Below are 25427 nucleotides of genomic sequence, written 5' to 3' on the forward strand. Positions count from 1 at the left end.
CTCCTAACAGTACAATTCTCAACCCACCTCCTGACACCATGGCCTGCTGCTCCACCAGCTTCTGTGGATTTCCCAGCTTCTCCACCAGTGGCACCTGTGGCTCCAGCTGCTGCCAGCCAACCTGCTGCCAGACCACCCGCTGCCAGCCAAGCTGCTGCCAGCCAACTTGCTGCCAGACCACCCACTGCCAGCCAAGCTGCTGCCAGACCAGCTCCTGTGGCATTGGCTGTGGCCAGGAGGTTGGCTGTGGAGCTGTGAGCTCCCGCACCAGGTGGTGCCGCCCTGACTGCCGCGTGGAGGGCACCTGCCTGCCCCCCTCCTGCGTGGTGAGCTGCACACCCCCATCCTGCTGCCAGCTGCACCATGCCCAGGCCTCCTGCTGCCGCCCATCCTACTGTGGACAGTCCTGCTGCCGCCCACTCTGCTGCTGCGAGCCCACCTGCTGTGAGCCCACCTGCTGTGAGCCCACCTGTTAAAAACCAGGTTGCTGATTACTTAAGAATGAAAGGGGCAGCACAAGAAAACTGCACTGATCTCTGAAGAAGTGTTCAATTTTACTTGGATGCCAAGTATCCTGATGCTGCTAAGCCACTCAGAGATAATGAAACTCTCTAGTCAGGACGCCAGTGGATGTGCTGAATTAGTTCACTGAAACACACATGAATCGGTGTTCTGGATACCCTGCCCTGCTTGAGCAGGGGACCAGGATGGGGTCGTTCTTCATTTCAGTAACATCTCTGCTCCCCTCCCTATTTCTTGATCCCCATTCATCTTCAGATCTGCTTTCTCCTTAATGTCCCCTGTTAATTTCAAATAAAATGTTTTAATGTGCAAAATAAACTGAGTTATGTCCTCCTTCTACCTTTAAACATGTCCTCCTATAGCTGGAATCCAAGAAGAGTACGTTTGCATTTTGCTAATAATCCCAAGGCATAAGCATAAAGTAAACCAGGAGGATTAAACACAAATTAAATTATGCTTGAATCCATGTGTTAATAAAATGCTCTGTGTATTAAATAATCTTTATAATTATTCAAACACTTAAATGCTCTAATGTATTATGATTAGGTCTAGATCAATAAAGCCACTTATAACTAAAATTTTTAGGTTGATCACAGCTATAGATTCCTCCCTAGAGGTGCTTATACCATCTTTAGTCTCCTGCCATTTAATATTCTGGATGTTCTCCTTCATTCAGGCCCAACATCTAAAGAAATTGTATTATCTACTAAATAGATTTAAAAATATCTACCAGATACTATTTTCCATGAGTATTTAGACTTAATTCCCATACCTTAGCCTATCACATTCTTCCCTCTGATCCCAAATTGTTCTCTAAGCTTCACCTCCAAATATTCACCTTCATTTACTGGGTAAGGTGTCTCTCTGGTCTGGATGAGAGTAGAACAAACACCTGTGAAGAGCAACTAGTGAGTTCTACCATCATCATTTGTCAGAAAGATGCGTTAGAAATCTAAAACCACTGTATTATATTTTTCGCTTTGCAACCCAACTTGAAAGATGGTCTTTTTAGAAGTTAACACAAACCTAGAACAACAACAAAAAAATAGTTTTACCACTAAATTTTTGAATTCTTCATTAAGAATTTTAGTATAATATTCAAAATGCACAAACATAGGACACATAAGAAACATATTTTCCAAGTTATTTACAAGCTCCCAGCACTTACCTCTATCATTTAATGGGTAGCAATGATGGATCACACACGAGATTATGCATTTCAGAGAAGAATAAAGTAGATGCTAGGTGGTATATTCTTCAAAATGTCATAAGTCCTAGATGTTTTTTCCTGAGCCTTGATTCAATTATTAAATCCAGAAAGAAATAACTCAACATTTCCTAATCTCTTTTTACAACAAATCACAAGGCTTCTTCACAAGACGTACTACAGCTTGAATGTTCTGTTTAATCATTTATGACTGGTGCTGACATTCATGAATCATGCTCTTTACTCCACCCAATCAACATTCATTGAATCGGATTCAATAAACACTTATTAAGATTCCACCAGAAGCTAAGCGCACTGCTGGACACCTTCCTATATACTACATCATTTGGTTCACAAGAAAAGATTTTTGGCCTGGAACATAAATAATATTCACACATTTCAAATTGGTTGAAATTAAAGGAACTGTAATGGTAATTTGCTATGATGTTGGAATAAATGAGGTGGAAGTTTTGAATTATGTGTGACCAAAGGTACTTCTTCAGTTCGCTGAATGTCCTGATGCCCTAAATTCAATAGAATTCCTCCAGGAGGGAAAAATAATAGTCAAAAATAACAGCACAATTACCCTTAACCTTAGTACTCTGGATAGATTATCACATGGAATAATTATCATGGAAAATGAGGGTGTTTACTTTGGCTAAAATGAGAGGACTCTTTGAACAAGGGAAACCACAAACATATTCCAAAGAGCAAAGGACTAGTATGAGGAGTCCCAATGAAACTATAAAACAAAGTAATTTCTAAATTGCTGCTCATAATGTGTCATAAGTATTTCAGTGTAAGCCAATTGGAAGACCACTGAGCAACAAATTGAAATGAAAACAAGGAAAATATGTTAAGAATTTTGTAAACAGCAGCTGGCTCAGATATATAAAAGGGCTGACATGGAAGCCACTGCCAAAACTCAGAAACTCCTCCGAGCAACCCAACTCTCAACCTAACTCCTGACACCATGGCCTGCTGCTCCACCAGCTTCTGTGGATTTCCCAGCTTCTCCACCAGTGGCACCTGTGGCTCCAGCTGCTGCCAGCCAACCTGCTGCCAGACCACCCGCTGCCAGCCAAGCTGCTGCCGGCCAAGCTGCTGCCAGACCACCCGCTGCCAGCCAAGCTGCTGCCGGCCAAGCTGCTGCCAGACCGGCTCCTGTGGCGTCGGCTGTGGCCAGGAGGTTGGCTGTGGAGCTGTGAGCTCCCGCACCAGGTGGTGCCGCCCTGACTGCCGTGTGGAGGGCACCTGCCTGCCCCCCTCCTGCGTGGTGAGCTGCACACCCCCATCCTGCTGCCAGCTGCACCATGCCCAGGCCTCCTGCTGCCGCCCATCCTACTGTGGACAGTCCTGCTGCCGCCCACTCTGCTGCTGCGAGCCCACCTGCTGTGAGCCCACCTGTTAAAAGCCAGGTTGCTGATTTTCAATTGCCCAGGACACAGTATCTGTGAACTATTCTTCTCTTGACCACTGGACCAAGTTCTGAGAATTCTCTTTCATTTTCTGTTGTGGGGGCTACCAAGTATATAAGCCTCATAGTTTTATCTGATTCCATTCTACAATGAATACCTTGACCTTTCCCTGGGGATGCAGAAATGCTGCACACTCACTTGCTGATCATCAAGTTACTTCAGATACACAATTTCTGCTATTTCTGCAAGATTAAAAATCACTGACATGTTCTGGAATTTATCCATGAGAACTGTCCACAGTCTAACTTTTTTCCTGATTTATGATCTATTTTTATCTTCTGTTTATCTACATTTTTTCCCAAGATCAAAGGCACCAACATATAGCCAAGTGGTATTCCTCAGATGTCAACAGAGAGAATAGAAGCTCTCCAGCCAACATTCAGCTTCTGAACCAAGAAGTAAGCTAGATTTTCCACATTTTAACATCTGATCCTTTCCTTGGCTTTTGGAGCAGAATGATTTTGCCTGTTGGCTATTTCACTTATATCTATGATACAATGTCTTCTGTCATTTCTCAATAAATGTTATATACTGGGCAAACAAACCATAGTCTGTTGCTACTTGTACATCACATGATTTAACTGCTTATAATTCAAGAATGTCTACTTGAAAGAAATTCATTTGTTTGTTTTTCACAGAGAATGAAGTCATATAGAGTGAATTTATTCATTCATTCCATAAAAATGTATTGACTGCCACTTCTAAAGCAGGGACAACAGAGATCAGAAAAATGCATGGTTAATTCTTATGCCTGAGTACTTTACTATTCAGAAAGAAAAAAAAGATATTATGAGAATAGCTACATCAAATGTAATGAGATAGGTTGTATTGTCTTAGCAGTTGGTAGAATTCCTCTTACGGTTATGGATTCCAATATGCCTTGACAGGTCAACTGACACTAGGTATGTCCCCATGGGACATGCACGTTGGCAGCCCCGAAATCATAAGAGATGGATGTGAAATGATTACACGCGAGACAGAGAAATAGTTTTACTCCAATAAGGAAGTGAGGAGAAAAGAGAATATAATCCTCAGGGTGGGTCAACGTTCCTCTGAAAACCAATGAAGGAGCTGAGTTTTGCACTGGAGTTGATTCGTGGGAAGATGGAAAACAGCCGAGGAGCCAAACAGAGCAGGGAGACCACAGGAAAGTAATGCCTCAGGAACTTTCAGAAATTGTGCAGAGGCTTTGGATTGTCACTGCTATGGGAAGTAATATCTTGATTACGTACACTGCAAAGAAGACGACAGAGGGCCAGAAAGAGGGTTTCAAAAAGGAGCAGATCGCTTCACTTTGGGACCAGCAGGGGCTCTGCGGTGGGGGCAGCACCAGGGAGAGTTTCACAAGAATGTGACTTTGAAGGGGCCTGGGAGGTCACTCCAAATGGAGAGAAAAGAAGGAGTAAAAATGAGCCCAACCTACAACCTATTAGAATGGCTTAATCCAAAGCAGTGACAACATCAAATGCTGGCAAGGATGTATAGAGCAACAGGAACTCTTATTCATTGCTGCTGGGAACACAAAATGGTACAGCCACCTCAGTAAACAGTTTAGAACTTTCTTACAAAGCTAAACAGAGGCTTACTGCACAATCCAACAACAGTGTTCCTGGGTATTTACCCAAAGGAGCTGAAAATTTATTCTTCACAAAGACCTGCACATGAATGTTTAGAGCAGCTTTATCTGTAATTACCAAAAATTGAGAGCAACCAAGATGCTTTTTAATAGGTGAACATATAAACTGTGGTACATCTATACAATAAAATGGCCTCTGAGAAAGCTGTCCTTTCTTGGTAAAAGGGACATGTATTGCTGGTGCTCTCACGTCCTCTTCACCCCAACTCTTCTTCATACTTGAAACACAGATATAATGCCCAGAGTTGCAAAATCCCAAGAGAATGAAAGAGACACTGATCCCGATGTAGTTGAGCATCTGAATGAACACTAGCAACTTCCTATCTGTGAAAAGAATAAGCCCTATTCGATCAAGCCAATATTTGTCAGCTTTTTCAAAACTTAAAGCCTAGACTATTCCTAACCATTACACTATGCAACAGACTGCGGAAAGCTCTCAAAATGGCAATGTCCTGTATATGACACCTAAGTAGACTCGAGGTGCAGTGATGGTAAAAAGACATAAAATTCAAATTCCAATGTAAAAGTGGGAGAGTTTCTTTTGTGGAGGATCATTGACCATGTGAAGGAAGGTGGACAACAAAAGTGATAAGGGTGGATTGATGTATAAAAGGATGGAAGAAAGAATGAAAAGGGGGAAAAGAGAACAAAACAGAGGAGAAAAGACAGAGAGCAGACACAGTGAAAAAGAGAGGGGACAAGAGACAGGAAAGAAAAGGAGGAAAAATGATGGGGAAGATACACAAGAAGGAGAAAGAAGGAATCAGCCTTGTTAGTACCACATGCTGTGCCACTCCCTAATATACTTCATGTAAATTTAATTCTGTATAACACTTGTATCAATCCTGTGAAACAGATACTGCTGTCCTGGCTTGTAGATGGGAAAAATATGTCTTAAAGAGGTTAAATAGCTTGCTTATAGTCACATAGCTCATAAGCTTAAAAAACACTGAAATCTGAACCCAATTCTGTCTGACTCCAAAATTCATGAAGAGAGAATTAAATTAAGGAATTGGAAGTAAAGAAAGGTGTGGGTAAGTTTGCAAGATTTAAAGATGGCTATTTTGGAAGCTGTGGGCTTTAACTTACTCTGTGCTAGTTAAGTTATGGTCTCACAAGTCTGCACTCTCATTTCTAGGCTCAGCTTTGCAATGCTGGTGATTGACGGCTCTCTGCAAACCACTTTGCTGCTTTGCTAGCTGCTCCATGTCAGGACTAAAACAAGCTGGAAGTACATATCCACGGTAACTCATAGGTACTTGCTATTGGTTTGGCTGGATAGACAAAGACTTGGAAAGATCGGGATTAGAATGCTGGAGGCAAGGAAGTCTAGGGCAGCCATGACAGAGGAGGCTCTCAATAACCAGGTGGACAAAGTGGCATGTTCTATGTATGTCATTCAGCCTCTTCCCAGCCATATCAGTGCTTGCTCAATGGGCCCACGTACAAAGTGGCTATGGTGGCAGCAATAGGGGTTATACATGGGCTCAACAACATAGCTTCCCCTTCGCCAGCATTGACCTAGATACCTCTAGTAACGAGTACTTGACCTGCCAAAAGCAAATGAGGTCCTGATTTGGCACCATCCCCTGGGGGACCCAGCCACACAGCAGGTGGTATATTGATTACATTCAACCCCTTCCATTATGGAGCAGGCAGAGATTTGACTTACCCGGAAGAGGCATTCTGGATATGGATATGCATTCCCTGCACCACCCTGCCTGGGCTTCAGGAATGTTTTCTTTGCCATCATGGTATTTCACCACCAATTCTGATCAGCACAGCAAAAGAAAAGCAGCGATATGTCCATACCTGTGGAATTATCAGGTGTTACCACAAATGTCATCACCCAAAAGTGGCTGGTCATACAAAAAGGTTGAATGGCCTCCTGAAGTCTGTTCTGGCACTAATCGGGAGATGACACATTGAAAGGATATGGTTCTTTACAGGCTGCAGAATATGCTTTGAATCTGAGACTAATGCATGAGACTGTGTCTCCCACGCCAGAATTAAAGGGTAGGAGTGAGAGTAACTTCTCTCACTATTAAACTTCATAATACAGTTGCAGAGTTATAGGGTTTTTTGTTTGTTTGTTTTTTTTTTTTTTTTGCTTCTTATACCTACAACTTTGAGCTCTGCTGCTGGTTTAGAGGTCTTTGTACCTAAGGAAAAAATGCTTCCACTAGGAGGTAAAACAATGGATTGGAAGTTGAGACCACCATCTGGCTATTTGGGGCCCCTCATGTCACTGAACCACAGATAAAAAAGGAGATTTCCAGATTTTGTAATTGATCCTGGACCCAAAAGGAAATTTGGGCTGCTGCTCTGCAATGGGAGGAAAAAAGACTGTATCGGGAACCCAGGGTATTATCTTGGTACTTGGTAAAAGTTAGTGAAAAACTACTAAAACAAAAAAAGGCAGGGTGACTGTGGATTCAGACCCTTCAGGAATGAGGGTTTAACCCACCAGGTGAAGAACCCCAACCAGTTGAGGTCCTGGCCGAGGGTAAAGGAAACATGAAATGGGTATCAGAAAGAGAGTGCGACAAATACCAACTATAGCCTCGTGACCAATTGTAGAAACAAGGACTGTAGAAATCACGCCTATTTTTTTCCTTGCTTGTTTTTCTTCTCTTTTCTCCCTTTGTTTAGTACCATGTGCTGTGCCACGGGCTAAGTAAACTTCACCTGAACCTAATTGCATTGAATACTTATATCAATCCCATGAAATAGATATCATTATCTTGGTTTTGTGGGTGAGTACATTCAACTTACAAGAGGTTAAATAGTTTGCTTACGGTCACACAGCTCATAAGTAAAAACTGAAATATGAACCCAACTCTGACCCCAAAACTAATGAACAAACAGTGAAACTAAGGAACTGGAAATAAAGGATGGTGTCGGGAGAGTTGGTAAATCTAAGATGGCTATTTTGGAAGCCGGGGCCTTCAAAATAAGTTAGTCTTTGTGCCCCTTAAGTTACTCTTTCTCCGCTCCACGCCCTCCTTTCCGTGCTGGGCTTTGTGGTGCTGCCGCGGGTGCTCTGCAAGGCTGTTAGGCTTTGCCACTAGGGGGTGATAGAGGAAAACTGCAAAGCTGGACGAGGCGGAAGGGACTTGTTCCTTCTGCTTCACTGGAGCTTCCTGTGTGCTAACAGATCCCAGGGTTGCCACCCCAATAACGCTGCTTCACTGCCGTGGGTGCAGAGCAGAACCACGGCAGCACCTGAATGCAGTTTGCGGTTTTCTCAACACTCGAAGAACCAGCTTCATTGTGCCCTCTGAGAGTCACCCACCCACACTTGCCAGTCCTCTCTAAAACATCCGAGTTTCAGCTCCACAGGGCAACCCCCTTTCCAGGTTCCTAAATTTTAATTCCTTCCTTCTTCCCTTCAAAACTAGGGCTTTCTGCAGTTTTTATTTGTGGTATCTTAGGGTCTTCTTTTAACCCTTTCAATTATCTAGCTGACAATTTAGCTGAAAATTCTTCATATAAAATGTATTCAATCCAACTAATGGTTGTGGTTCTTGTCCCCTGGCTGGACCCCAATTGTTAGACTCCTATTACCTGTAAAAATTCAGATTACGTAGTGAACCATTTGTTCAGACTTTTCACTTACTCCCTAATCACCATAGCTGAAAAATTAGTCTCTGAGCTTTGGAGGTGAGGGAATTACAACATTTTAGGCCTAATAGACTCTGGTTGAGAAACTAGAAAGATTGCTCAACACCATTTAGCTTCGTAGTTAAGAAAGTGCCACCATGTCTATCAAAGCCTTCCATGGAAAGTGGGCTGTGCCCGGGAGAACTGACTGGAGACAGCCCTTTGCTAATTACCAACGTGTCCCCAAAACCATAACTCTGACTTAAGAACCCTACTTTCCATCATGATTATTCCATTAAATGCCAACAGACACATTAACTTTAAAAGCCCAAATACACAAATGGATTTTGAGAAACTTGAAGGGAGAAAACGTTGAATCATCACATCAACTACAGCATGAAAGCCTTGGGTAAGACAGGGGATTTGAGAGTTAAGCAAAATTGTTTTTGTGAGGTTGAGAAAGACTAATCCAAACACCAAGTATTAGTCTATGTTGGGCCTATTCACTTCTAAGCACATTCTTTTTTTTTCTTCTTCATTTCTCCATTATAAATATGAGACAGAGAAACAGAGTTGATACACAGCATGACCCTAAAATTTAAATTCTTGGCTTTTAATGGGTTAATATTTAACGAACAAAATTTTAAGACTCTTGCTTTCTCACATTTTTCATATAATATTTATTTTAGTTAGATGAAGCAAATCAAATCTTTTCTCCAAAGGATCAGAGGAATCTTGGTCTGGAAGGGGCCAGCGTAGAGAAGTATATTATCTGTAAGATGATATTCACTTGTTCAAAAGGTGAGACCTGTAAACCTGGAAAAAAAAATCCCAGTGGAGTGATAATATTGTGGGATGAAGAAGTGAACGTACTCAGGATTTTTGTAGCAACTGAGGTGAGAAGCATGAGGCAGTTTGAGAAGAGTTAGAAATGATAGAGTTTGAGAACAACAGCAACAAAGAGCTCGAAAGAGAAGAAATTCAAGGTTTTCTACTGAGGAGGGGATGAAGGAGACAAACTGATAGAATCCTAAATATGGAATTCAGGAAACTCTGAGGTTAGTATTTTTAAGCTTTACTTCACACTTATTGTTTTAGTGATCAGAAGAGACCAAAATGAAAAAGAACTGCATGAAGGTTGGGAATAGAAATTAGAGTGACCCAGGAGCTGAGATTAGAAGTAATACTAAACACTTGTTTTACATGTTAACATGTCATAAGCAAAACAAACAACTTATCATGTTGTTTTTGAGTATAGGTTGTATACTGTGATCACTCTAAAGATGGTTTTAATGGTAGGGAGGGACAGAGAGTGGGATGAGAAAAGAAATCAGAAGACTTAAGTTTAAAATCCCAAATCTACTTACTCACTGACTGTGACCTTAGATGAGTCTTGTATAATAGCTTCTCAGAAGCTCAGTTTTAATCTTGTTTATCAAATGGGGGTTCAAGTATATCACAGGATTGCTGTGAGTATCAAATAAGGTTACTCATAGTAATGTGCCTGGCACATAGTAGGTGCTCACAAACTAATTTTTTGTCAATTACTCCTCTGCATTCAAGTGTATGTTTTTAGGAGCAAAAAACACTTTTGGGCTATTGAGAGGATAGCAACAGCCAGATACTCATGTGTAGAAACTAGCTTAAAAAAAAAAAAAAAAAAAAAGCTAGGAAGAGGATTGCTCAGGGTGATGTTTTACTCCATTTGAGTAGTTGGTCCTTCTTTATCCAACTCATTCACACTCTTAAAACTCAAAATATCCTTAATATTTGTGGGAATTTTTTCCTCATTAGCCTTCCTTTCTGCTCTCTTCTTTCTTCACTCACTTCTTCCCAACTGACCCAGAAGCTAAGTTTCTACTCGGGAACACTGACCAACTATGATTATAAGCTGTTTCAATACATCTTATTCTCCAGGTAAATTTCTAACTGTATTTAAATGTAAATTCCATCATGTCATAGAAATCACAGATAGTAATGAGAAGTACAGCGTGGGGAAGAATTCAGTACTCAAGCTGACAGAGGATTGCTTCAGTCCCCTCTGAGTACTAAATCCTACGGAGTCAGGAGGCGGGTTGTGACGACTGGTCCACAGAAAGGCAGATGGCAGAGGGTACACGAGAAGGAGCCACTGCTTCCTAATGGTCTCACAGGCTTCCAGCAAAGCACAGCTGAGAGGCACTGGCCTTTCTCTTTTTGGAGGCGGGGTCTCCACTGGTTACAGAAGTGGTGGTGAAAGCTATGACAGACAGACTTTCCAGGCATGAGAAACTGGAGAGTTAAACTCCTGAACTTACCCCTAGATAACCCCATTTTTGGAGAGAAAGAACACTTGAAAATGACAGAAAAAAAGGGCTCCAGCTTCCCTCAGTTTATTTAATTACTACCACGCCTATTAGAACCATTTATTGAACACTATGTTCCAGACACTGCATTACACATTTCACTGCATTATTTAATTTATTCCTTAAACATCCTATCAATGTGATAGTAACATTAGCCATAATTACAAATGAGGAGATTGATGAGGTAACTTCCCTGTTGCAGAAAAACATATGCCAGTGACTCTCAATTAAGTTCAAACCTAATTAAGTTCAAACTTCTCATCCTGGGAGTCAAGACTCTCTTCCTCTTGCTTTTATCTCATGCGATTATTCTCTAGACACGGTGCATTCTTTACTATTTCCTAACGATAGTTTGTTCTTTTCCACTTCTGTGCACTTATTGCTGCTGCTCCTTACAGCTGGAATGCCTTTCCTGCTCCTCTGCCTTCTGTTCAAGTCCTGTGTACCTGGGGAACCCCAGCAGATTCTAAGGGACTTGAGTACACCTGTGTCCTGCTTGTCCTTGAATGCCCTAAATCTCCTAGCACAGTACAAGACAAATAGCAGGTGCTCAGCAAAGATTGGTTGAAATAAATAAAATTATGTTTTTATCTTGAAAAATATGATAATCAATAATGGAGAGATTATAGATTAACATATAGATTAAGAACACAGACTCTGGAGCCAGATGGTTAAGATTCCACTTCCTCCATTTACCAGCTATTGACCTTGAGCAACTTACTTACTGCTCTATGCCTCAGTTTCCCTCATCTATAAAAGGGAGGACAACTTTAATACCAACCTCAGAGGGCTGTTATAAGAATTAAATGACATAATACATGCAAAGCACTTAAAAAACATCTGTTACATAGAAAGGTCTACACAAGAGTTTGCTATTGTTATATAGCCAGCTGTATATTTAGTAAACTAACAACTCAAAATATATTTTAAAATAATAACATCAGCTAATATTTAAATACATCACATTTGTCTCTTAATTCCAAAGAACTTCAAGTACTACAGGAGCTCTTTGGGAAAACCAGTGGTTAATTTAATTGAATCCACTAGTCAGATTTGTCCAACTAATGCAGAAAAAAATCCCTAATACAAAATAAAATTATAAGATACAACTATTGTTAGCAAATAATTCCAAGGATGAAAAACCCAAAGTCTATATGGAATAATTATAAGTTGAAAAATCTCAATATTATATTTCATATAGTAAACAATTGAAAATTTTATTTTCCCAGTGTCTGGCATATACTAGGTGCTCAAATTGTATGCCCATTTTCCCAACCAGGTTAATTTTAGCTAACCCATATTTATACATTACTTCACTGTGTAATTCTCTGTTGCTATCTGGACACTCTGAAGCCTACAATAATACATGAGAATTAAACTGAAAGCTGAGGTTTCCCAGGAAAAATAGGCAACACTTACAGCCAGCAGAAGCTGGCTAAGCAACAACTTGCAAGAATGTTGCATGTGCCATGTGCCTGGATGCTATGAGATTGGCTCTGCATGTTGCCACGGGATCATACATGTCCGCATGAGACAACGTCGAAGAGTCACCCCACCTTTAGGTCATATACACCTGCACAACTATCGTGAATATCAGCTGTCCTCAGATGGAAAACTCCACTACTTCCCTTTTAAGGAAATCCAAGCTGAAAGTAATGTTCAGTGTAGGCTACTAAGGTGGCAAAAGTTATATCAGACTTGACTATAATCACAAACTGGAAAAAAAAATTTGAGCAACTAGAAGAGACCCCCAAAGTCCCCCATTTAGCCCAAGCCCAGAATCCTCTGCCTAAATGCTCCTCAAACAGCAAAGCAGACATTCCGCAATGAATAGACTGACGTCAACAGCAGCCCTAATACCAGCCACTCTTTTTTCCAATCTATATTATAATCGATATTCACCAGCAACTTAAAAGATCATGCAATTCAGGAAATAAAAACCAAATACTTTTACTTACAGGCATGTTAATTAAGGTGACAAACTTGAAAGGTGTCCATATCCTGCTTTTGTGAAGGGAGGAAGCACTCCAAGAGGCTTCAAGAAAATTGAGTTGACCCCAAAGTGTGAAGCTTCCTGACATTCCTGCTGACTCAGGAGGTGCCATCATGGGAGGGTTTTCCCAACAGCAACGCGGAAATCCACCAACTTGTTGGGAGATGGATGTTGGTAAGGCACAAAGAGGCTCACAACAAACGGTGACTAATGCACATAAAAGTGATCATCTCGTTCTCAGTCCAGGAACTTTGCAGTAAGCAAAAGTTTCATCCGTATGTTGGAGCCTCCTAAATCTTCACCCCCAGCTCAGCTCCCTCTCCTGGCTTCAGGCTGCGCCCTCTCCTGGTCCTGCTCTTTCTCTGCAGGTCCAAACTGAATTCATTATTGATCCTTCCCTATCACTCCAGTTGGTAACTTTTTTGCTCAGATATCCTCTCACCCTCACCTCTGAGTAAATCTGACACATAGACATGATCTTTGGCCTCTCTCTCCACACATCCTCTCAATCAGCATGATCTCCCATCTCTACTTTCAAAAACGTCTTCCAAACTCTATTATCTCTCACTGGTTCATCAACTGCTAGCATCAACTGTCCATCCTCTTACCTGGACCACTTACTAGTCCTTCCTATTTCCACTTTGGCTCTGCTGCGGTTCATGTTCCTTAAAGCATAAATCACATCTTATAACTCCCTTCTTTAAGGCATCCAGTGGGTTCTCAACACCCTGAGAACAAAATCCAAACCCTGTAGAACAACGTGGAAAATTCTACGTGGTCTGCCACCTGCCTACTTCTTTGACCTCATTTCCTATCACACTCTTCTTCCCTATACTCCAGCCACCTTGGCAAAGATGTCCCCTAACCAAAGTAGGCACACTGCCTGGCACTTGTCACTGTCTGAAGTTTTTATTTGTTCATTTTTTTACTTTCTCATTGTCTGTTTCCTCCGCTAGAATAAACACCTTGACATCAAGGATCTTATCTGACCTGTTTATTGTTATATGTTTAGCACCTAGTATGGTGATGGGCATTTTGTTGAATGAATAAATGAAAAAAGTGAATCAACATCATCTACAATTATATATAAATTAATTCCACAAAAATATTGATTTTATTTGTGTCAACTATTGCTGTTAGATGAGCCGTCATTCACTATCCATGTGACTTTAGAATCATTGCTTAATCCTTACTCTCAGTTTTATCATCTGGGAAATGGGTATAGTAATCATCCTGATCTAACAGGGTTATAAGACATCAGGAAGAAGATGTGCATAAAATACTTAGCAATATTACTGGCACATGGTATACATTCAATAAATGCTAAGTATTAGTGGAGTATTAGTGTTCCAGCTATCTTAGACACAAGAATATTAGTTGTGCTATGGAAAATGATATACCACCCAGATAGTGGTCCCCAAAAACTGAATGATGTGAGGGGAAATCCCAGATAAATCCCTCTTCTCCTTTCCCACCAAACTCTGATACTCTCCAAGACAGAAATAACACCTTCCTCCTCACTCCCCTGGAACATCCAAATAGCTTCCCAACCATTGTCCCTGTTTTCAAATTTATACAGCATAGTATTTTGGTTAAGAAAATAGGCCTTAAAATCAACTCCCTAGTGGCCTCAAGACTTCAGTGACCTGGTTCCATCCTTCCTACCAATCTCACACTCAACTGAACTAGAGGGTCTTCTTCACTCTAGTCAGAACAAAAGAGAACCTGGCACAGTGGTTTAGAGCATGAAATCTGGAGCCACACTGCTTGGCTTCAAATGCCAGCTACTCACTCACTAGTTACCTAGCCTCCCTATGCTTCAGCTTTCCCATCTGTAAAATAGCAAGGATAATAGCGCTGCATACCTCATAAGGTTGTTGTGAGAATTGTATAAGATAGTGCATGTAAAGCATTCAGCACAATACCTAATACTTAGCAAGTGACAATGGTGACTTTGATGAGCCTCTACTCAAAAACTACAGCATCTTTCCAAAAAAAAAAAAAAAAACTATAGCATCTTTCCAAAGTATGAATCCAGTCATGTCACATACCTACTTAACAACCTTTGGTTCATGTCCATTGCCTATGGGATAAAGTTCAAAACCCTAAGCATAGGATACTAAGCACAGTACAAATTCTTCCTACTGTGGCACTAACCTGCCTTTCCAATGTCATTTCTCGTCATTCCCCTGGAAAGTCTCCCTGCGATCAGATCCAGAATCTATGCTTTAACCAGTCAGCACTTTTTACCATCCCATGAGCACATCATGGCATTTTGCTTCTCAAACTATTTTACTTGCTGAAATCCCCTTCCTTTTCCTTTCCACCTGTTAAGCTGCTATTTGCCCTTCAAGACCCAAACAAATATTACTTTTTTGTGAAGGGCTCCCTAAATCTTCCAGGTAAAGTCAGTGACTCCTACCTCTAAACTTCCACATTATAACCTGGAAAACCTGCGTATACAATCCTGTGTTTCATTTGCCAGTTTACTTCTGTGTCTTTTTTTCTCTTTGACTCCCTTAAAGGCAGAAAACTATTTGCTTCCTTTTGCATGATACCCAACTTACAACAGCTGTTTAATCAGTGAGTGTTTGACTGAACTAAGATATGCAAATTCTAGCACAGGGATCCCAAACCACAAAATCATTCTATTAAGAAAATGGCTAAAAATAAAAGTGGTTTCATGCTAAGCATTTTTTGATCCATGGTCTTGCTGATTTGCATCTCATTTGGCTTCTGATTCTGTATGTTGTGCAATTTTCTACTTATCTTTAGAGCTTGAACCATTTTATCTGAAAAATGGGTCAAGAAAATATATACATGTTGTTAAGCCTTTCAAAGTAAGCTATTTCTAAAGGTTTTACCAGTTTAATATTTTTCCTACTCTGAAGTCATTCTAAAACATCATATTCAACTATATGCCTTTGTTTATTTTAAAAATCTTATTATTAAGATTTTAGTGGTTTAGATGTAATTTGGAAATGTCTCTGTTCTCCTGGACAACATAACCTATAAGGCATTGCTAAATATCCCCAAGTATGTTCCATAGAACGGTGATCTATAAAGCTAATCTATGAAAATGCACATACAAATAGGAGTCTATGCTCAAGTGAGTTTGGGGAAAAACACACGCTATTTCTCTGTATTGAAAAGTCCATTTGATCCAGCAATCCCATTACTGGGCATCTACCCAAAGGAAAAAAAGACATTTGCACTCAAATGTTTATAGCAGCATAATTCACAATCGCAAAGATGTGGAAATAACCTAAGTGCCCATCAATACATGAGTGAATTAATAAAATGTGGTGCATGTATACCATGGAGTATTACTCAGCCACAAAAAACAATGGTGAACTAGCACCTCTTGTATTATCCTGGGTGGAGCTGGAGCTCATCCTGCTAAGTGAATTATCACAAGAATAGGAAAAAAAAGTACCACATGTACTCACCATCACATTGGTACTAATTGATCAACACTTATGTGCACATATAGTAGTAACATTCATCAGGTGTTGGGCAGGTAGGGGGCAGAGGAGGGGATGGACATATTCATACCTAATGGGTGTGGTGTGCATTGTCTGGGGAATGGGCCCACTTGTAGCTTTGACTCGGGTGGGAGAAAGGCAATATATGTAACCTAAACATTTGTTCCCCTGTAATACTCTGAAATTAAAAAAAAAGAAAAGTCGCAGAGCACTTTAGCATATTATTAATAAGTTCTCCTAAAGCCTTACCGGTGAAGAACTCAGTATTTCCCAAACTTGTTTACTGGAACACCCTTTCAAGCCCCTTGGAACAGGTCTTCATGAACTTACTCTGGGAAATACTGCACCATTTAGTTTCTGAATGGCCCAATACAACTAGGTTTTATGGTCATAAATAATCTTAATTCCTAACATGGTTGCACGGAGTTGTAAAGGGCATCCAGCCTTCTCGCCCATGCACGTCTTGACTACCATCTGCATGTCCCTGCCAAGTTATGGTTCAAAGTGTATCTGAAGGGGATGGAGAACAAATGATTTTTAACAGCTCTGTTATACAGTGCTCCTTTACACAGAACTAAAATCCATTTCTCTCTAGATCCCATCCATTCATCTTAATGCAGCTTCTCAGAGCCACAAAGAGTAAATCTAAAAATGGTATCACTTTTCAGCCAGGCAAGGGGGCCTAAATTATTACACAGCGATGTTCGGTCATTGGTAGGACAGCAATCAAAAAAGCCTACTTGTACCCCCATAATATGCTGAAATGAAAAAAGAAAAAAAAAGCCTACTTATCACTTCATCTGAAAAGTAAACAAAAAAGTGGGGCAGACTTGCAGAAACTTGCAGATACCTGGCACACCAAGTCATCGCTAATGACGTGTAATGATTGGCAGATGATGGCTCGGTGCCTTTGAAGGCTGAAATGAAGCTGTCTGTGCAATGACACACGGGCAGTGTGAAGAGTCCTAATTTGACAACAAAACAACCTAAACCCCTTTTATGAGGTGAGCAGTGTGTCATAGGTAATAAACACTTAAGTAATTAGATGATTTTTATGGAGATAGCTGTGAACTGAAAAATGGGGAAAAAAATCTTGGTAATAGGCCAACGCCCAGGGAGATGGGTATATAAGAGCCGGCGCAGAGGAGAGAAGCATCGAGACACAAAGACACTTCTCCTCTCAACCCAACCGAAACCCAACTCTCAACGCCATGGCTTGCTGTGTCACCCGCTGCTGCAGTGTCCCCACCGCTCCCGCCACCACCATCTGCTCCTCTGAAAAATGCTGCCGGTGCGGAGTCTGCCTGCCCAGCACCTGCCCACATGAGATCAGCCTCCTTCAGCCCACCTGCTGTGACACCTGCCCCCCACCCTGCTGCGAGCCTGACACGTACGTGCCAACGTGCTGGCTGCTCAACTCTTGCCACCCAACACCCGGACTGAGTGGCATCAACCTGACGACCTACGTTCAGCCTGGCTGTGAAGGTCCCTGTGAGCCCTGCTGTTAACCAGCCACGTCTCCCCGCAGGTCGGTGATGTCGTTGCTCAACACCCTCCGCTTCACCTGGCCTCCGACACTCGCCACATCCAGGCTGAGGCTAACCCAATCCCCGGGGCCATGGGTTCATGAATTTGCTCAACTTCTTAATTCTTTGCTCCTTTGGGTACAGTTGGAGACCTCCTTTCTGTCTTCTCAGCTATTTCATTACTCTTTGAGAAATAACCATTTTGACTATTTATTAATAAACTTCATTCTGGCTTAGCAAATATGGCCTCATGACTATTTATTTCCATGTTGCTTCTTGGGGAAAGTGAAGTGGCTACCTAACCCTGAACAGCAAGTTATCATACAACCCAAGATTCACCCCAGCAGAAGAGTTCTCACGGTGGAATTCACTGAAAAATTAGATACTGGTTCTTTGTGATAGGTAACAAAGTGAAATATTTGGTTGGTCACTTTTAGGATCCTTTTAGTCAACAGATTTTTTTTTAAGACATCCACTGTGCCAAATACTATGCTAGAGTCTAAAGATTAATATACTGTTTTAATAATATTTGATTTAATTTTATTTTTCATTGATTCTGACATCAATTTTTCTTTCTTCCTTAACTGACTGAACATATTGATCATTGTGCTGGTGCCATGGGACTCTCTTAGTCATAGTCATCAGTGAAACTCCAAGCTCCCAATGCAAAGCAATTCTGGGAAGTATTTGTATCCATTTCTTGATATATGCCATCTTCTAGAAAAATCAATTTTAAATGAATATTACCATTTATTTATTTTTTATTTCAGAGTATTACAGGGGTACAAATGTTTAAGTTACATATATTGCCTTTGCCCCACTGGAGTCACAGCTACAAAGCGTATCCATCCCCCAGACGGTGCGCATCGCACCCATTAGTTGTGAAGATACCCATCCCCTCTCCCCCACCTGCCCGACATCTGATGAATGTTACTACCATATATGCACATAAGTGTTGATCAGTTAATACCGATTTGATGGTGAGTACATTTATTGAGTATTCTTTGCTCCCTCAAAAGAGGCTTACATTGATTTACATTAGTAATGACTATGCCTAGAAGTTTACTAGTCTGAGTGACATATAATGTCATGTCATTGAAATATACTTAAAATATCAGACCACAGGGCAGTATTCTCTATATGCCAGAAATAGTCACACAATTCTGAGAGAAAAAAAACATGCAACTCCTCTTAGAACAAACCTTTTATGATAACCACAAATTCATCTCCTTAGTCACCCTGTTACCATGCCAACCTACCTCTTTTCTAGTCAAAAGCAAAGAATTTTCATGTTTTCATACATGCTAGTAAGGGATAAAAAGATTAGAGTTTATTTTAGTACTGAAAATAACTCTAAGTGTCCTATTACTACCACTATGGGCCTTTAGCATTTAAGGGCCATTGGCTAGTTAAAAAGCCCCATCTGGAAACTGGTAGTTGTTTGTTTTATTCCTGGCTCTGCCTCGGTCTACCTCTGTGACCCTAAGCAAGTCACTGAAGTTCTCTAAGTCTCAGACCTCAAATCAGTAAAATGGATTGTTCGCCCAGGTCATCTCTAAAGTCACTTTCAGGTTTAACATTCTACGGTTCTAGGCTGTCCAGAAGCATTCTAAGTAACAAGTGCACCAAACCACTAACCAATCTCACTCCATCCTATTACTTTTACTGCTTTTATTAGTAGTAAATAGCACTTGGTGAATATCTACTGGATATATTAATAAGGGCTTTGTGCGCATTATCTCATTTATTTCTAACAAAAATACTAAGAGCTAGCCACCATTATCTCCCCATTTTATAGGTGAGGAAATAGGCTGAGAGAGATTAAGGTACTTGCAAAAGTTACGCAAATCATAAATGACAGCAGAAATGAAACCCTCAACTGTCTGAACTCCAATTCCTTCTCTTTCCACTACTCCAAAGCACTTGCCTCCTCCTCTGCGGACAGCAATATGTCAAAGAGAACTATGACTACACACGTCTGCGTTTGTTCAGGAGAAAGTACATGCCACCTGACAACACATTCTCTAATATCCCTCTAAATTGTATATTTGGTTGTAAACAGCAATCCAGCTTTCTCCGTGGTGATTATAGTGTAAGACAAAATGAGTATATACAACGAATATAGGAAAACCTATTTACATTCCTAAGGTGAGAACAAATTTTTTAAGTCAGTCTTTAAATACTGACTAGCAATGTCAGCACAGGAGAGATATTGGCTCGGTCATTAACCTTGAATTGAAATGCAGAATGGTTGGCAACTCAAACACATTTTTAATTTTCTGGATGAGATTTCATAATAAGGTAAAACAAATACCCTTGAAGTTAATGATTGCTTATCCTTGATAATAGAAAACCAAGGTATCTCACTTTTTTCTCCAAATTGTCCCTGACAGCCAGGCCTTTTTTTCATCCTTGCTGACTCTAATCCAATCTAGACCCTGATCACAGCCACAGCCTCCTAGCTGACCTTGAGTCACATATGCTGTGTCCCCCCCTCCACCCAAACTATACCTGTGTCACACCAAGTCTCTGGCCCTTTCCAGATATTGGTTGAGTTGAATTGTTCACAACACTAGCACTCCAGAGTTTTGCTTTTACTGAATCAAGGCTAAACTCCTCAGTGTAGCTCTCAAGACCCTCAATGACCTAGTTTCAGTCATTCTCACCAAATCTTACTTGCTACCAATCTTGGGGCAACGTGTAGCTTACACTTCAGTCATGACAATACCCTCTATATAATGGCCAAGACAGTGGTCTCTGACAGACAGCCTTGCTTTAAATCCTACCTCTACCGCTTATTAGTTACGTGGCCAACTGCTAAATAAGATTAAAAACAGTATGTCCCTCCTTAAACTGCCATGAAGACTCAATTAATTAAAACATACACAGCCCTTAGAATGATGTGTGCTGATCATCAACCTCTAAGTCCACCTTTTTATACTCTGCTTTGCGATGCCGGGATGAGGACTCTACATGGTTCTTTTGGCTGGTTTTCTACAAGGTTCCACCAATAGAGGGTGCTAGAAAGAAACTGCAAGGCCTGAGGAACGAAGAAGGGTCTTGTTGCCCCAGAAACAGAACTTTATGTGGCAGTAACAGAAGGTTCTAGTCCCCAGCTTGTTTAGCAATCTGAAAATTCAGCATCATTGCACTTCCCAGAAGCACCAGCCTCCACAGAGTGGTGATCCCTTCCCGCAGGGGTCTGAACCCTTGCTCCACAGGGCCTCTCTGAGCTTTTGAAACAAGAACACCAGCTGGGCAGTATCCACAAGTCTGAGCCCAGCTCCACAGGCTCACTCTTCCATGTTTCTAGTTCAAATAACCCCAACTCCTTCCCTTCATTCTCCAGCCCTCAAGCTGGTAGCTGCTTCCTGTGTTGCTCCAGTTTCCCTTTATTGCTATATATTTCAGTCCTCCCATACCTGTTTGACAAATTCCCTGTATTAAGATTCTCTCTATTGAAATACCTTGCGTGAAGCTTATCTTGTTTGTTTTCCTGAGTGAACTTGACACAAAATTAGGCAATAAGTGCTGGTTATCATTATTTTCCAAACTTCCTTCCTTAAATAGTCTATGTGTTTCCAGCTTCCTGATCCCACTCATAATCCAGGCATTATGCTAGATGCTGGAGATACCACGATGAATAAAGCAATGTTTCTGCTATAAAGGGGATTGCAATCTAGTAAAAAGAACCAACATGTGTGCAAAGAAATGCAGCAAAGTGTTACGGGGTGGATATAGGGGTCAGAGGCACAAAGAGGCAAGTGGCCAACTCTACTAGGGACAGGACTGAGAGTGGGAGCAGGACAGTGTCATAGAATCTTACAAAGGCTTCTTCTAGAAGCCTTTGTTTTTCTTGCCTGAAATACACATTCCTGTCTTCTAAGCATTCCTGATCAAAAATGACTTAATCCAAACCTTCCATGAAGGCTTCTTCGATCATTCAGCCCTCTTTCATAGCATTTTATTTTATGGGATTTCTCACAGTACCCACAGGAGAAACTGCCATTTATTGAATAACTCTATTATGCCACGCACTAGGCTGACTGATTTACATAAGTAATTCTCATTTAATATTTATTTAACTCTTGCAACGGGACTATAATTCATAGTTATTACTTTTCCCAAATTTGTAGTTGAGAAAACTAAAGCTCAAAGAGGTTAAATAACTTGATCTATGTCTTACAACTTGTAAGTTATAATCATGATTCAAACTGAGCTCCGAAACTCCTTATATTACCTTACAAAGTACTCAGTTATATGTCATTTGAATCAAATGCAAAGGGATTTATAGCCTCTTCTGTCAGATGACGTACTCCTAGAGGACAGGGACTATGTCTTCTATTTTTCTGTGCCTCCACCACGCTCTTTAGCATATATTGGAGATTCAATAAATATGTGACTTACAGTGAATAGATTTGCTGACGAGTATTCTTCACTATAGTCACATACTAGCTTTAGCCATGACATGTTAACAATACAACTGAATTAAAGTGGGAGGAATTTTGAAAAAGTATCTGTTTGACAAGAGGCAATTATCAGCTTTGTGAATGGTTTTGAAAAATAGAATAGGCAAGTCAGCAGTTTGGGTTTTCTGAAAAGAAAAAACTTTTCATGCTGTTTTGCAAAAAGATGCAAGCTCATTTTTCAGCCCATATATTGTCTCATGAACCTGTGTTTTAATTTGTCACAACTTGTCGTTAAAACAACCAGCCATTTGTAAGATTAAGAGCTTATTTATGTTTCCATATAAATGCACATCTAAATAATGTAGTTAATCATATAGAAAATCACCTCACAGGCTCTGCACTTCTCAAACAAGATTATGTTGTATAACTTCCATATTTGTTTATTCCATCGAACCTATGCAAAGATACCAAGGTGAATCTGGTAGGAAAAAAAGAAGTCCCACCGGTTTTGACTTCCCAAATATTTCAAGGGCACACAATTTGAGAAGGATCATTTCTTAGTTCTTAGGGAAATCACTCTTGATTCTTCACACTCAGCAGTGATCACTTGTAAGAAGAAATTCTGGTTGGTAGAAAAGGGGAAATCCAGGGTAGATATGGATGCGTTTACATGTGAATAAGTGGAGAACTACACCAACACCATCTTGAAACTGCAGCAGGGAGCAGGTTTGAACGAAGCAACACAACCAAATAAAACTAAAGGAAAGCACATCCCATGGCTGATACACAAGAGGTTAGTGAGTTATTTGTGTAGAATTATGGGTACAACAAGGATGTTCTGTCCAACACTGTGACAGATGGAAGCCATGTTCCCTGAGATAGGTGGATATAAAAGACCCACAGAAGACAATTTTGTAAAAGAAAACCTTCCTTTGCAACAAAACATCTACCTGATCCTCTGTTGCCATGTCTTGCTATGATTCCTGTTTCCAAGGATGCTGTAGTGTCCACACTGGCCAGGCCACCACCATCTGTTCCTCTTACATATGCTGTCAATGTGGAGTCTGCCTGCCCAGCACCTGCCCGCATGAGCTCAGCTTCTTTTAGTCCACCTTCTGCGACACCTTCCTGCCCCCCAGCTGGCTGCTCAACTCTTGCCACCTGACTCCCAGACTGAGCAGGACCTCTGTCACCACCTATGTCCAGCCTTGTGCATGTGAACCACCTTGCTGCTAGCCAAAGATGTTTGAAAGAGCTTGCCCACATTGCTCTAGGGACTTTCAATAGTCATTAAGGGCTGCTTAGCAAATGGCCTTTAATTAGGTGCTCTGAAAGAAAATCTTTTAACCCACCCTGTGCCTTCAGTTTTGCAGAAGTCTTTCCCTATTTTGAACAATGATTTCAAATTAGAAGTGGGAAAATGCTTTCATGGATCTCCTTACTTTAAAGCTAAACAAACACCACTACTCTCCAAACCACGTACTGTCTCAATGTTTAATGCTATAATTACCCAACGACTCTTGACACATACATCATGAACCTATAAATATATCCAGCAGAATTACACTTTCTGATGACATCAACATAAATCTCATAGCCAAAAGAAGGCCTCACAGGGATATGTAGATACCTAAAGAAAACTGTGTGTACACTAAAATACAATAGGCTCCAGGCTTAAAATTGTTTTAAACTTCAAGGTCAGCACCTACTTTTAATTTTTATTTTTTTTCCTGCCTCCGACTAAACTCAGATGTGTCCTTAAAGAGGTAGAGATGCTGGCAGTTAGAGATAAACATACTCACAGAAAGAACCCCAAAGATTGAGCCAAGCCATATGTTTTCATTGTCTCATTAAGTTAAAGCTTTAAATGTAAAACTGTTTTGACAACCGCAAAGCACCTCACAAATAAAAGGAATCACTCTGCTTATGTAAAGGGTTACTATTATAGGGCCATTATAAAAATAAATAAATACCTTTTTATTCTAATCTGTAATTGAATCCAATTCAATAAGCATTTGTCAAATGTCTACTATGTTTCAGGCATTGTCTCAGGTGCTTGAAAAAGGCAAAAGAGATTAAGATGCAATTCCCACTTGCAAGGATTTCAAGGAGTGAGGAAAACAAATGTAAGTGCCCAACTACAATATAATATTGAGCAGAAAGAAATGAAGTTGAAATGAAAGGATGGGCAGCACATTTTATGAGAGCAAAGAATGAAAACATCTAGAACAATCACCTAAACTTTCTTCATGAAGGAGATATTTGGCTGACGTTGGAGGGATCAGTAGTATTTGAGAAGTAGGGAACTGGTGAAGGACATTTTAAGCCAAAGAAACAATATGAGTGAGATCACAGCGGGATAAAGAACCTAGCAGACTCTAACCTTCATTTTTATTTGATGTGCTTTATGATTAACCTATACATTGCCTCACAAAGTTATCCTTTTTGTGATGAGAACACTTAATCCACTCTCTTAGCATTTTTCAAGACCACATATGTTGTTATTAATGATAGTCACCATGTTGTACAGTAGATCTCTTGAACTATAACATTTCATGATAAATTTTAAAGAGAAGTCAAAGAGAATACAGAGAATGGGATAGAGGGTCTTCTTCATATCATCTACCTCCCAAACCTCTGGCTCACAGACAATGAGAGAGATTGGTAAGTCACGAGTAAGTAAACACTAAACATTTCCTTGATGATTTTGATACTAGTTCATTAACTTTGAATTTTACAATATAGCAGGAAGGCCACTTGAATTTACTTCTTTCAGTTCTTCAACATTCAGGCGTAGGTATATGTTTACTCCCTTGGCATTTGTTGTAAATTCCTGCTCATGAAAATGACTTAAAGGTTGTTTCTAAAAATAATAATAATAATGACAAGTAAATATCAATACTTAAGCAAAAATTAAACTAACTATCCTCTTTTAAGGTTATTAAATGGAAGGTTCTTCCTACATATAATGTATGAGGCTTATTTACCAATGACATTTAGTATTTTTCACTGATTTGTTTTACTCAGCTTTCTTCTCTTTTGAAAAGATCATATTGGTTTTTGGTAATGTCCCCTCAGAAACAACCTACCAAGGAATCTGTACTTTGTGTATATTCAACAATCAACAAATTCCATCTGAATGGACTTGTGCCAACCATGAGGAGGTGTGGGGAGATGTTGGAATCACAGAAGATTACACATTGGAGATTATCTAGTTCAACAT

The 25427-nt window shown here is 40.4% G+C and overlaps 3 protein-coding genes across 3 annotated transcripts; all 3 read left to right on the forward strand.

Annotated features, from left to right (window-relative positions):
* The first annotated feature begins 38 nt into the window (after nucleotides 1–38).
* On the forward strand, nucleotides 39–476 carry LOC105823409 (keratin-associated protein 9-3-like). The gene has a single exon (XM_012660609.1). It carries the CDS (start codon nucleotides 39–41, stop codon nucleotides 474–476), a length of 438 nt encoding a protein of 145 aa, XP_012516063.1.
* Nucleotides 477–2702: 2226 nt separating this feature from the next.
* LOC105823419 (keratin-associated protein 1-1-like) lies at nucleotides 2703–3140 on the forward strand. The gene has a single exon (XM_012660622.1). It carries the CDS (start codon nucleotides 2703–2705, stop codon nucleotides 3138–3140), a length of 438 nt encoding a protein of 145 aa, XP_012516076.1.
* Nucleotides 3141–17480: 14340 nt separating this feature from the next.
* Nucleotides 17481–17777, forward strand: LOC105823463 (keratin-associated protein 3-1). Its single transcript, XM_012660673.1, has one exon. The coding sequence runs from the start codon at nucleotides 17481–17483 to the stop codon at nucleotides 17775–17777; it is 297 nt and encodes a 98-aa protein (XP_012516127.1).
* The last annotated feature ends 7650 nt before the right edge of the window (nucleotides 17778–25427 follow it).

Source organism: Propithecus coquereli, unplaced genomic scaffold (assembly GCF_000956105.1).
Source record: "Propithecus coquereli isolate 6110/MARCELLA unplaced genomic scaffold, Pcoq_1.0 Scaffold119, whole genome shotgun sequence".
Taxonomy (NCBI): Eukaryota; Metazoa; Chordata; class Mammalia; order Primates; family Indriidae; genus Propithecus; species Propithecus coquereli.

Bases quoted from the DNA above. Each gene is read 5' to 3' on its own strand.
- LOC105823463 (XM_012660673.1), top strand. From the start codon at position 17,481: ATGGCTTGCTGTGTCACCCGCTGCTGCAGTGTCCCCACCGCTCCCGCC.
- LOC105823419 (XM_012660622.1), top strand. From the start codon at position 2,703: ATGGCCTGCTGCTCCACCAGCTTCTGTGGATTTCCCAGCTTCTCCACC.
- LOC105823409 (XM_012660609.1), top strand. From the start codon at position 39: ATGGCCTGCTGCTCCACCAGCTTCTGTGGATTTCCCAGCTTCTCCACC.